This window comes from Corylus avellana, chromosome 9 (assembly GCF_965113065.1).
Source record: "Corylus avellana chromosome 9, dhCorAvel1.hap1.2, whole genome shotgun sequence".
Classification (NCBI taxonomy): domain Eukaryota; kingdom Viridiplantae; phylum Streptophyta; class Magnoliopsida; order Fagales; family Betulaceae; genus Corylus; species Corylus avellana.
In genome coordinates this window covers 3,807,039-3,820,409 of record NC_142498.1, presented here as the reverse complement: position 1 = coordinate 3,820,409, position 13,371 = coordinate 3,807,039, and the positions used below count along the sequence as shown (strand labels likewise).

The following is a 13,371-nucleotide window of genomic DNA, read 5'->3' as shown; positions in this document are numbered from 1 at the left end:
AGTACTTTTTTGGTGTTACTGATGTTCGGTAACAAAACTAAAAAAATGCTTTTAGTTGCAAAAATGACAATAAAAAAAATCATTACATGTCCCATCAAATATATGTCCTTTTACGTGAAATCATTACATGTTTTTCAATAAAGGCTTAAGGTTGGCAATGATTATTTATTTATTTATTTATTTTTCACTTTATACCAACGTTTTTATATAAAAATGTTTAATGTTAGCTTTCACAAGTAAAAATTATTTCGTAATGGTTTATGTAACAAAACGTCAACATTTTTATTTTTGTACTTATATGTAATAAAAAGTGATGTCAATCATTTTCTTTATTTCTTTTTTTAAAATTATTTAACACATTTTTTAACACCACAATACTTCAAAGTATTTAACACATAAAAAGAACAACATTCAAGGAGATCCTTACAACATTTTAAATAGTTTATAACAAAACAACATTAAAAAAATAAAAACATTAGTGGGTCATAAATAGATTAGCAATATAATCACGCTCAATGTTCATAGAATTTGGACATCTCTAATTGTTGTAAGTTTGACTCATCTTGTACTTCGTGATCGCCTATACTGTTAATAGGTAGTAAATCCTCGTCATTATCATATGGTTGGAACTCATCATCCTTTATTGCATGCTTACTAATGAAGTTATGAAGAGCTATAGACGACACCGTGATTTTCACTTGTTTATCATAAGAAAAATTCAGCATGCAATGTAATAACTTCCACTTATTTTTTTAAACTCCAAATGTTCTTTCAGTAGTACATTTAAGTGATGCATGTACATGATTAAAAATTTCATGCATACCCCTCGGTTGGCTTCCGCGACGAAAGTCTAGTAGATGATATCGCTCCCCTTTGTATGGCCCCATGTATTTATTCATGTGAGGATATCCTACGTCTACCAAGTAATATTTCCCTGCAAAAAAATATACGAATAACGGTGATAAAAAAAATATTGAAAAGTATATTTTTTTCATGTATAATTCATAATTGTTATTTTTATTAAATACAAACCTCTAGGTGGGTGTAAAAATTGTAATTCTTCATTTCGAATAGCTTCCAAAAAAATACGTGTATCATGTGCGGTACCTTCTCATCCAGCCCAAACAAATGTGAAACACATACAAAAATCACAAACAACCATAACATTTTGAGTAAGATGTCTCTTTTTGACCAATATATGGTATTTGTTTTGATAGAGAAATTTTAACTGGCACATGGGTTTCATCAATGGCTCTAATACAATCTTTGAAGTATGGCCAATACCACTCATCATCACGAATTTTGCTTGGAACATCGCTAAACTCCCTATCAATATGATTAATAATGTCAATCGCCATTCTCGAAACGACCATTAAAATAATAGTAAAATGTCTACTAATTGATCGTGAATGTTGAAACATTTCTTGCACTATTATATTCTCAAACCCATGGCCTAAAGTATTCAATAACATAGCCACCAACTCTTCAACAGTTAATTTCCTAGTACCTCTTAAATGATATCTTTCCTTCAACTCTTTACACAAGTAAATAAATACGTGTATTTCCATTCTGAAATTTGTTTACACTTATTAGGATTACCTTGTAAAATCTCCATAACCCACTTATAACATGTTTGAGAAAGGGTCCTACAAGACTCCTTTGCAACATATGGCATATAATAGTTCTCAATATATGGCATATAATATATATATAAAGCTTATGATGGGGGAGAAACAATAAGTTTATGTTAACTATTTAATGCTATTCTTATTGCAGAAACTTGATTCCATATATTGAATCAAGCTTCTATATTATATGCCATATATTGCAAAGGAACCTTGTAGGATATCTTCTCAAACAGGTTATAAGTGGGTTATGGAGATTTTATAAGGTAATCCTAATAGGTGCAAACAAAATTTCAGAATGGAAATACATGTATTCATTTACTTGTGTAAAGAGTTGAAGGAAAGATATCATTTAAGATGTACTAGGAAATTAACTGTTAAAGAGTTGGTGGCTATGTTATTGAATACTTTAGGCCATGGGTTTGGACATAGAATAGTGCAAGAAAGGTTTCAACATTCACGAGAAACAATTAGTAGACATTTTACTAGTGTTTTAATGGTCGTTTCGAGAATGGCGATTAACATTATTAATCCTATTGATAGGGAGTTTAAGGATGTTCCAAGCAAAATTCATGATGATAAGCGGTATTGGCCACAATTCAAAGATTGTATGAGAACCATTGATGGAGCCCATGTGCCAGTTAAAATTCCTCCATCAAAACAAATACCATATATTGGTCGAGAAGGGACTCATACTCAGAATATTATGGCTGTTTGTGATTTTCGTTTGTGTTTCACCTTTGTTTGAGCTGGATGGGAAGGTATTGCACATGATACACGTATTTTTTTGGAAGTTATTCGAAAGGAAAAATTACGATTTTCACACTTACCTAGAGGTTTGTATTTAATAAAAATAACAATTATAAATTATACATGAAAAAAAATATACTTTCAATATTTTTTATGACCATTATTCATATATTTTTTGCAGGAAAATATTACTTGGTAGACGTAAGATATCCTCACATGAAGAGATACATGGGGCCCTACAAAGGGGAGCAGTATTATCTACTAGACTTTCGTCGCGGAAGCCAACCGAGGGGTATGCATAAAATTTTTAATCATGCACATTCATCAATTAGATGTACTATTAAAAGAACATTTAGAGTTTGAAAAAAAAAAAAAAAGTGAAAGTTATTACATTGCATGCCGAGTTTTCCTTATGATAAACAAGTGAAAATCATGATGGCGTCTATGACTCTTCATACCTTCATTAGGAAGCATGCAATAAAGGATATTGAGTTCCAACCATATTATGATGATGATGATTTATTACCTATTGGCAGTATAAGCAATCATAAAGCACAATATGAGTCAAGCATACAATAGTCAGAGACATCCAATGAAAATTCTATGAACATTGACCGTGATCATATTGCTAATCTACTTATTACCCGCTAATATTTTTATTTTTTTTAATGCTGTTTTGTTATAAACTATTTAAAATGTTATAAGGATCTCATTGAATGTTGTTCTTTTTATGTGTTAAATACTTTGAAAGATTGTGGTGTTAAAAAGTGTGTTAAATACTTTGATATGTTAAATACTTTAAATAATTAAAAAATAAAGAAAATGATTGACATCACTTTTTATTACATATAAGTACAAAAGAAAGAAAATGTTGACGTTTTGATACATAAACCATTACAAAATAATTTTTAAGGAAAAATACATTTTACCCCCCTAAACTATCCACACATTTGCACTTTGACCTCTAAAGTTTAAAAAGTGACACTTGACCCCCCCAAACTTTCAAATTGTTGCAATTCGACCATTCTGACTTTTTTTTTTCTTTCCCAAAATGCCCCATCCCAAGTTAATTTAAAAAAAAAAAAAAAAAAAATTAAGAACTATACAGGATGGCAAAGGTGGACTGGGGTGGCCGGCCACCCCTTAATTTTTAAAATTTTTAAATTATTATTATTATTATTATTATTATTATTTTTTAACTTGGGATTGGGGCATTTTAGAGAGAAAAAAAAAAAAAAAAAAAAAAAAAAAGTCAGATTGGTCGAATTGCAACAATTTGAAAGTTTGGGAGTGAGTCAAGTTTCACTTTTTAAATATTAGAGGTCAAAGTGCAAATGCGTAGATAGTTCAGGGGGTAAAATATATTTTCTCCAAATTTTTTCTTGTGAAAGCTAACATTAAACATTTTTATATAAAAATGTTGGTATAAAATGGAAAAAAAATAAAATAAAATGATTGCCAACCTTAGGCCTTTATTGAAAAACATGTAATGATTTTACGTAAAATGACATATATTTGGTGGGACATGTAATGATTTTTTTTCAGCCTATACTTAAAAAAATCATTACATGTCCTTTATTATCATTTTTGCAACTAAAAGCATTTTTTTAGTTTTGTAACCAAACTTCAGTAACATCAAAAAACGCACTTAAAACATGCAGTTACCAAACATGTAAACAGCTTTTCAATAATAACACTTTTGCCAAAAGCTCACAGGCAAAAGCTGTACATCCAAACACTATTTTTCACCGCAATCCCAAACAGGCTCTAAATAGGCTACCATAGATGATAGTTCACGAACAAGCAAGTTCTAAGGCTACAGGAGATGGGTCCGTGACGACAAAGTACAAAGGCAAGGCCATGATGGGGAGGTGTGCGCCCATACTAGTTGGTCGAGAAGCTGTGGGAAAGGCCCTTTGGACAATGCATTTTCTGTCCGTGCAAATTAGTAAATATCCTTTGGCTCAATGCTCACCCGATGGGGGAGGATATGACAGTGAGGGGCAGAAGAGATGACCGAGAGAGGCAAGGATAAGCAGAGGGAAATGAGAGGAGACAGATGGAAAAATAGGCCATGTAGCAAGTTCCGCACTCGAAGACGCGTGTGGGTAATTCTAAATACTCAACTCCTATTTCACTCTCGTACAACTAAGCTAATATAGTAGTGCTTATTCGCCCTTAAACATTTTTATTTTTATTTTTCTTTTTAATAAAAATTGATCCAATAGTTTAATGGACAGTACTACATCAACTCAGTTGTATGAGAGAGGACCCTAACAAAAACCCAACTTAAATGGTGATCAAAAAGCCACACCCCTTCCAAGCCGTCTTTGCAAGACACTGCTGTTGATCAGCTCATATATCTGTAAGACAAAATTCTATTCTCATTATCGAGTAGCACATGTTAAGTTAGGATATCAATCTCCATTACCATGCATTAGTAATGGACCAAGTGATCTCCTCTAGAGGTGCAACTGCTTCCATGTCCGCATCTTTTCCATATAAACATTTATCCAAATACTAATACTAAGTTCTTCAAGTCCGTAAAACCGCTTGGTTTTAAGAATGGTAGGAGATTCACTTACTTTCAATGTGAAATTGACTGAGTACTCAGATTCATGAAAAATTCACCTTCCATAGGATCAGCTAAACTTCTCATCATCAACACAGCCTCAGGAACTCCATCTTTTGACTTGAAGATCTTTGTGAGCATCATAATCAACCGACTGCTCCATTATGAATCAAATTTCCTGCAGAAATCCAATTCAGGACAAGTATGAACTCAATAAATCAAAGGACTTGAGCCTGAGAAATATTGCAAATCCAATTTCCATGCCACTGTTGCTAAATCTCAAGACAGTAACTAGAGATAACTTGGGACATTCTCAAAATTTACTAAAAAACTCAGTTCATTAAGTAATTTGTATGGAGAGCAGCGCTGAGTATGGGAGGATCAAGTCCCAGGAAACCTTCCACTACATGTGCAGCATTTACAGGCATTATCGAGGATGGGTTGTCCAAGTAAAAGGCTCCTAAAATCAAAGGAAGTAATGACAAACAAAAGATCCAGCATTCATCATATGCCAAGTTAAAAAACAAGAGCAGTCATATACACAGTGCTGGAATTATCTTCTTCATTAATAAGATAGTTCCAAAGGTACACCAACATAAATTAATATTGACAAGTCTACAGCCAAATTAGCACAGTTTCTAAAGCCCAGCGCCCTGCCCCCACGGACCCCAGGGACATGAAAACACATATCTTTATACAGTCCATTTATCTCTGTATCATTGATGATCACAACTACAAATGCTAAATGTAGATTACTATAGGATTTGGTTGATGAAGGAACTAGCGGAAAATAATGACTAGAAAAAAAGTTTTTGCATAGTCCTGTGCAAATTTGTTACTGCAATGAACTTAACTTGATACTCGAGAAAAGAACTGTAGAGGACCAGACATGCACAAACATCCATCATATACTGTAAAAGCAACCAAATATTCTCCCCAAAACCCACTTCAGATCCCAATCCTAGAGCTGATAATAAAACTAAAAAAGCTTGACCTAAAACCAAACAAATGGCTGTAGATGGAAATTACTTCATGTCCAAAACTCCACAAATGCGACCAATTCACAGCTAAAGTGCATCCAACTAAAGAAATGAAACACAGTTGCTTCAAGTACCTAACATTAAAAGAAATAATGGATAACAAGATGAACACTCGCTAATTATGAAAGGTGAAAGCTGTAAGATCAAAAAAGAGAAGCAACAACAAATCAAAAACGCAAATAGATATAACACAAATATTCCTATGCACGTCAATGCATTTGTTGTGCATTGAATAGTCACCTCCACTCCTATTTTTTTATATGCATAATTGAAATATCATTAAAAGCAAAAGTACAACTAAAGTAGACAAGTATATGAGAGAAACACCTAGATAGAAGGAGAAAAAATAATAAAAAAATCAAGAAAACTAATCTCTAAGAGCATTCCCAATGAAGGAGCCAAATGGTATTTTTATCTAAAATGACTAATCAGATTTGTAAAAAACACCCCACATTGGCTTAGCAAAAAAAAATGCAAAATGGATATTTGATTGGATTAGCCCCAAAGAAAAGCTACATGTAACAGCACTTTTCAAGGGAGCTATTTTATTTTTTATTGTTTCTCACTTGTTTTTTCTTTTTCTAAAAACTTTTTCCACTTTTCAAAGGATCATTATAAGAATATTCTTTCACAATTTTTAATAAAAAAATATTTAAATGATATATAGATAAAAATATAGCTAATCGGATGTAGGAGGCCTTTAAAAATTCATTAGCTAAACTAGATAAAGTGAGTTTTGAGGAACTATTTTGCATAAAAATTTAGCTCCTCTATTGGGAATGCTCTAAAGGAGCTACAAACACAATTGTCCAAATATAAAACGAAAGGCTGAATGATTAAAAAGAAGAATTACACTCAAACAAGAGTCCAAGTTCTTCAAAGCAAAATTACTATACAACACCTGAAGACTAGGGAAAGAAACAGAGTTTTTTAGACACCAATATGACTCTCATTTGGCGAACATCCATATTATCACCAGCATGCTCAAAGGGATACAACCTCTGAAGTTCACTAGAATGGCATCTAACAAGGCAATTGAGACAAACAAACAAAAAAAAACATGTCTTCCTTCACTAATAAAGGAAACTTATGTTCACAGAATTTGGATTACAGACATTTGTAGTAAGGGCAAAAGAGTAGTTGAAAAGGTAGTTGAGTTAACCATCACTTGTAAAAGTCAGAAAACCAAAATATCTTGTGCCGAGTAATGCTACATGTCCTCCTTGTGTCCTTTAAAATTGATGTGGGTTTTAAAATTACTATTGGATTTGTGATAAATCACTATTGGATTTTGATTTAATAGTGATTTTAAAAGCTACATCATTTTTGGAGGGACACAAGGAGTACATTTTTTTAGCATTACTCATTCCATAATCAACCCTGAGTACATTCACTCAGCAGCCATAGTTCAAAAGTACTAACTTCAATTAATCACACTTCTTGAGAATGAAAAAAAACATTGGATGCTGTTTAATTTTGTATGGAACCCGTAAGTCAGACAGATAATTTTTTTAATAATATGTTTATTTTCTTATGAACTCCCCAATAATTCCATGCCATGTCTGCTCAATCAGCAGTCCCATAAATGCATTGCCATGCTATCCTATATGGGCATCCACATTACAAGCATACATATAAGTCTTTATGCCTAAGTTACAGAGTGAAACAGGCCATGTGCTACTAGTGATTAGCAGTTACACACCAAGAGAAAGTATAAAGGGGAAAGTTCCTAGAAAAGAAAGAAAGTGGTAGTAGGGTATTCCAAGGTAGCACTGAAGTTCTCTCCCAATTCTATAATATAATAGCAAGGGAACAAGCGTCAGTTACGGTAACAAAATAGGACTTGTACAAAAACAGGTCCCCAGTTAAGCAGATCATATGGATGATAGAATCATTGTGAGTAGCTTCACATCTCTCATATATTAAATATAAGAGAAAACTTCACTCACCACCCCTGATGTTTCATCATTTTTTCACTCATACCCTTTTAACTTTAAAAAGTGTCAATTTAGTATATTCATCTTTCAATTTTTTCTTTTTCCATTTCAATTCCTAACGGAGGGGTATCAAAATTCCCAAAATACCGATAATTTTTTTTAGAAAAAAATTTGCAAGGATTTAGTTGTTGATCAAGAGAATTTGTAAAAATACCCACACCCGAATCTTTTTTTAAAAAAAAATTTAATATTGTTTTTTTTTTAAATGACATTTTGGGAATTTTGACAAGATTTAACAAAAAATCCTAATGAACGGGTGAAATTGAAAAAAAAAAAAAAAAAGATGGATATACTAAATTGACACTTTTAAGAGTTTAAGGGTATGATTGCAAAAGTGATGAAAGATCAGGGGTGGTAAGTAAAGTTTTCCCTAAATATAACATAAAATTAGGAAAATCCAAACCTCTATTTTCCAATTTTGAGGAAATACTAGGAAATTAGTTAAACAAAGGAAATTATCCAGAGTGGTAAAAGACAAACATTATGCACTAAATAAATATGCCATATAAAAGAAAACTATACTGATGTGTTCATTATCTGAAGTAGAAGTTTGATAAGGCCTTCCACATCAAGATTGTTCTTGCAGCTGTTTCAAAGATTGGGTTTTATATTGGCACCATAGGTCCATATATGTCCATGGTTCCCAGCAAACCTGAAATGAACTATATCATTGAATCAGATGAAATAATGATGCCATTCAATGGTCATCTATTTTCTTATGTAAAAAATTAGATGCAGTTCTTGCCCCATTGTTTAAGCCAAGAGAAAGGCGGCAAAACCCAACATCATCTTTAGACCTTTGGAAGCAAGACATGCAAGCCTCCAACTTTGGCCCTGGAAAAAGTAGGGGATTCATCAATAGCATTCTTGAAAGACAACTCCCAGTGCAAAATGGTGAGGGAATCAAGCCATAGTATAATTTAGATCGAACAAAAGGATTACACAGTGGAGCAAAAAAATAGCTTTCTTATTACTCCTCTGCATGCATAACAAATCAATTGATGCCATAACCTCACCAGAATGAAATAAAAGGGAATAAACATAATGAGGGGAAGGGATAAGCACAATCTCCATAGGCCAGAGGATAGAAGAAAATTTCAAACGTCAGAATTCAAATTCCATTGCCACCTAGTAAATAATTGAAGAGCTTCAATGTTCTTATAAATGCCAAATTAGTCAACCAGCCAAACATAATAAAGGCAGGACAGGCAAACATTTTATGCAAGCATAGACATATAGGGTTAGATTGCAACTTGTCATCCTCATATCCAGAACATCAGATACAGAATAATTCAAATTTTTTTCCTTATTTTTTGGGTGCAAGATTTAAAAAATCAAGGGATGCAGATAGAAAAGTCAATAAGAATTTTCTCAAAATGATATGGCAGCCAAACCTTTCCAATGATTTAAAAGAACTTCACGATCTTAGCTGAAAATAATTAAATATCATAAAATCCTCCCAAAAATGAATGAATACATATAAGGAAAAAGAAGAAAAAGGGCATAAAAGAACACTGCGATGAGCCAGAAAAATATTCATTCCTGTATACAAATTTTTGTTACATAATTTCCAAGTACAGATTGAAACGCCAAGACTGATTCTACAAAAAGCAACCATTACTCCTGCTTCTTACAATGATTTGTGAGGACATTAAAAGCCTACTATGGAATATCCTATTCTAAAGGAAAACAAATCCCTTGATTATTAGTTAACTAAGATGAAGGCCAGTTCCAACTGATTTTAGGTGCCTTATCTCCATCAAATGTTCATCATTTGAAATATTGAGTGAAATACGGAGATTTGTCAATAGAGCTTCTTGTTCCCAACTTAAGGGCCCAGAAGCATATATTGCCTCTAGAGTCCTGCAATAAGCATGCAACTCTAGTCTATGGATTTTTGCTGCTACATCCTCTTTAAGAGAAAGTGGACATTTTCCTTCCTCATCTCCACAATCATAAAAGGAATCTGCATCACTACAAAGGGTATCTGCATCTTGAGTAGGACCTGATATAATATGACCTGACAACTTAATTGGACTGTTACTAACAACACTACAACTACCAACAGAAGATGCCACGCTATCACACTCGGTAGGTTCTGAACTTCTTTCATGAAAAGACAAAACAGAATCATTCTGATTTCCCCTCTCCAATTCAAAATATCCAGTTTTTTGATTATTAGAGGAAGCAGGCATGTATTTTTCACCCAGTTTTACTCGTGGGTAAGCAACAGCATCTACCTTTTTCAACAAGGGGGATGGGGACTCTGAAATGAATCTTTGACTCTCACCCTCTTTCTCAACTGCTCTCATTTTTCTGGTATATTCTTCAATATGAGAGGAATAAGGGGACAGTCTCTTCAATGTTCTAGATGAGACAATATGAGACTCCTGAAAACAAGTATTGTCTTGGGCAGCTAAATGATCATTTCCTGTCTGCTTCTTTCTGGCTTTAATGAATTGCGGAAACTCAGAGTTCATCAGATAACAGTTCAAGCTAGATGGTTTTTTGGATTTCACAGCCTCACAACTTCCTGAACCCTGTGAACAAAAGCCAAGATAAAATTAGTCAACGTAAAGGTAAGGATAGCATAAACTGATTCAGTGACACTTTGTTTCTGAGAAAAAACAGTGTGTCAACTATGATAGGTGATATGCTTTTCAATTAGAAGTTAAAAAAATAAAAATAAAATAAAATAAAATTCAGTGACTTTTACATAGAAATTTGACATCCGACTATTAACACCCAATTAGTAAGAAAAATAAGGACTCAAGATCAAATCTAACCAGAGACCAAGTAAATGAAAAGAAAGAATAAACATTATCATTAAAGTGTAGCTAAGAAACTAAACATAATAACAAACTAAAGCAAGACAAGAAAAAAAAAAAAAAAAAAAAAAAAGCCCTTACCTTTCCGATGACAACCCATTTGTCATCTTGCCAAGACTGACGCACCCGAATGTTGGATTTTTTAACTCTGAACTCCTCACAAGATCCCAGTAGCCTAACCAAACAATAATGCCCACCCAGAACCTTCAAAACCATAGCTGCTTTCCAGGAACCAACATCAAACACCTCCACAACATCTCCAACTGCCCAACTCTCCACACTTTCCACAGGAGGGCAGGGCCTAATGGTCTTCCTTGGCACTCGCTCCACAAGTGCCTCACTTCTCATGCCAAAAGGATCTTCATATACAACACTGTAAGTGTGCCCATTACCTGAGATAATCTTACCACAACGCCACTCGCCTGGAGGCACCTCTTTGTTCCGTAGTACCTCAACTGTATTCCCCTTTATGAATCTCATGATTGCTATGCTATCACAAAACCTGTAAGAACCAAGAACGTAAATGTCACAATCAGATAAAATCTCCTTGCACCCAAAATATGTTACTCCCCAACTACATTTTTTGTCCAATAACCCTTTGATATAAGCAATACACCAAAAAAGAAACAACTCCAAGTGCAGTTACACAAATGCTATATGAACTATTTAGCAGTAATTCTAAATATTGAACATATGATTTAAACATTTTTCATCACAAAAAAAGCAACCATTCAGACATATATCAGAATAACTAGATACAAAAACAAATCTTGTTTTTTTTTTTTTTGGAAAACCGGGGTATCCAAGGTTTCGGCCCCAAATAGATCCGGGGACACTGTGCAAAACACCCTGCCACACAGGTAAGAAATAACAGTCTTTTTCTACGGAGAACCAACAGTCTACCAAAACCAAATCAGATAGGAACAAAATCAAAGCAAAGATTAAATACAGAACAATCAGTTTCCAAAAACACCGACTTCATAACAAATTAACCACAGAATAATCATAAACCCCAAACATACAACAAAAGGTACTCAATCCAAAGCTCAGATAACATTCAATAAATCAAAACAAATCCATTAAGCAGAACCAAACAGATCATATGCAACTAGAAAATACACACACACACACACACACACAATAATTAATTAATTAATTTTTACCACAAAATAAATTAAAAATAAATAATAAATAATAAATAAAAATTTGATTTCTGAAGCGGTAACAGAACGTCAATCGCCGAAAGAAAGAAAGAAAAAATATTAAAATTGGTACAAAAACAAATGCAGATAGGACAACAATAAACTGGTATTATGAACGAAAATCAAAACCCTAGAACTCAAAATTGAGGAGAGGATTCCCTTACCTCCCTCGATGATCGTAAGGAATTCAATCACTGAAGAATCCTGCTTTTCTTGATCGATTTCTGCTTCTCTATCTAACCGATTTGCGTTCTTTTGTGATCGTGAGTTGAAAGGGGAAATTAAAAGCTAGGGTTTGAGAGACCAAGAATGCGCATAATTAATTACTATAATAAATTGTCATGAATTTATATATTATACTTTTTTTCAGACGTGGTGATCAAGTTTAAAAAATCTCAAGCATAAAACGGACGGGTGCGTAGTGCGCACACTCTTAATGCAAAGTGTTAAAACTAACACCCTTCTTTTTCTTTTTTTTTTTACTATTCATAATGAGGAGCTGAAATTTCTTCTAATGGTATGAATTGTACAAAGGTTCTATGAAATTTATGCGTTTGAACAAGTTTTAAACTCTTCGGACACTTATGTAAGTCACGTTCTAGGCCTCATCTTATCAGCCTATCAACCGCGCAGCAAGTTGCAATTTAGGTAATGGATTGTAGTCAACCTCGATTTGAGAACGACCCTATAAATTTTATTCGACCATAAAATTATTTTTTATTTTTATTGTGTTATATATCATTATTATTATTATTATTATTATTTTGTTAGCTTACTATATTGTGAGTCATTTAAGATGTATGTGTATGTATTTCAAATATTAAATAAAGTAGTGGCTCAAGTGAGTTTTGTTAGAAATATGGGCAATTAAGAGGTATTTTGTGTTTAGCTTTTAGCTTTAAAAATAATAATAATAATAATTCATAAATAGACTCCCTTTCTTACTTTAACTTCTCTCTCATTTAAATCTCCAATAATAAGTAGAATACGAAACTAGTTCAACTTCAATTTCTTTTTTAAAATGTTTAATATAATTCTTTAAGTGTTAATTCACTTCTAATTAAATTATATCCAATATTTTTGCCTTGAAATTTTGATGATTATGGGATATGCTTGTAATTCACTTTTGTTACAAATATAGTATACGAGTTGTTGGACAATGTGAATGGTGTGAACCTTAAAACTTGTTCTACTTCGATAATTTTCTGAATATTCCTTACTAAAATTGGCGAATAATCAAACAATAAATTATATATCTATATATTCAGCATCAATATACCAAAATCTTTGTTTTGCCCTCAATTTTATTTTTTTAAGACATTCAAGTATCTCGTTTATATAAAACGCTTTAAGTACA

At 32.9% G+C, this 13,371-nt stretch overlaps 1 protein-coding gene and 1 long non-coding RNA gene across 3 annotated transcripts; both read right to left on the bottom strand.

The window, feature by feature from the left end:
* Window positions 1-4,739: 4,739 nt before the first annotated feature.
* Window positions 4,740-8,159, bottom strand: LOC132189351 (uncharacterized). Its single transcript, XR_009441041.2, has 2 exons — window positions 5,977-8,159; window positions 4,740-5,125 (listed from the first exon to the last, which is right to left on the bottom strand). It is a non-coding gene; the product is annotated as an uncharacterized LOC132189351 (long non-coding RNA).
* A 352-nt stretch (window positions 8,160-8,511) lies between these two features.
* On the bottom strand, window positions 8,512-12,369 carry LOC132189350 (Plant Tudor-like RNA-binding protein). Of its 2 annotated transcripts, XM_059604057.2 has the most exons (5): window positions 12,179-12,369; window positions 10,894-11,314; window positions 10,225-10,524; window positions 8,782-8,818; window positions 8,512-8,636 (listed from the first exon to the last, which is right to left on the bottom strand). In XM_059604057.2, exons 2-5 carry the CDS (start codon window positions 11,290-11,292, stop codon window positions 8,590-8,592), a joined length of 783 nt encoding a protein of 260 aa, XP_059460040.1. In that variant the 5' UTR covers window positions 11,293-11,314; window positions 12,179-12,369; the 3' UTR covers window positions 8,512-8,589. The 2 variants fall into 2 exon arrangements, with proteins under 2 accessions (XP_059460040.1, XP_059460039.1); XM_059604056.2 differs by lacking the exons at window positions 8,512-8,636; window positions 8,782-8,818 and having other exon boundaries at window positions 8,995-10,524; window positions 12,179-12,367.
* Window positions 12,370-13,371: the final 1,002 nt, after the last annotated feature.

Coding starts and splice junctions, on each gene's coding strand:
- LOC132189350 (XM_059604056.2), bottom strand. CDS start 11,292: ATGAGATTCATAAAGGGGAATACAGTTGAGGTACTACGGAACAAAGAG. Junction 10,525..10,893: donor AATGGGTTGTCATCGGAAAG/GTAAGGGCTTTT, acceptor TTTTGTTCACAG/GGTTCAGGAAGTTGTGAGGC.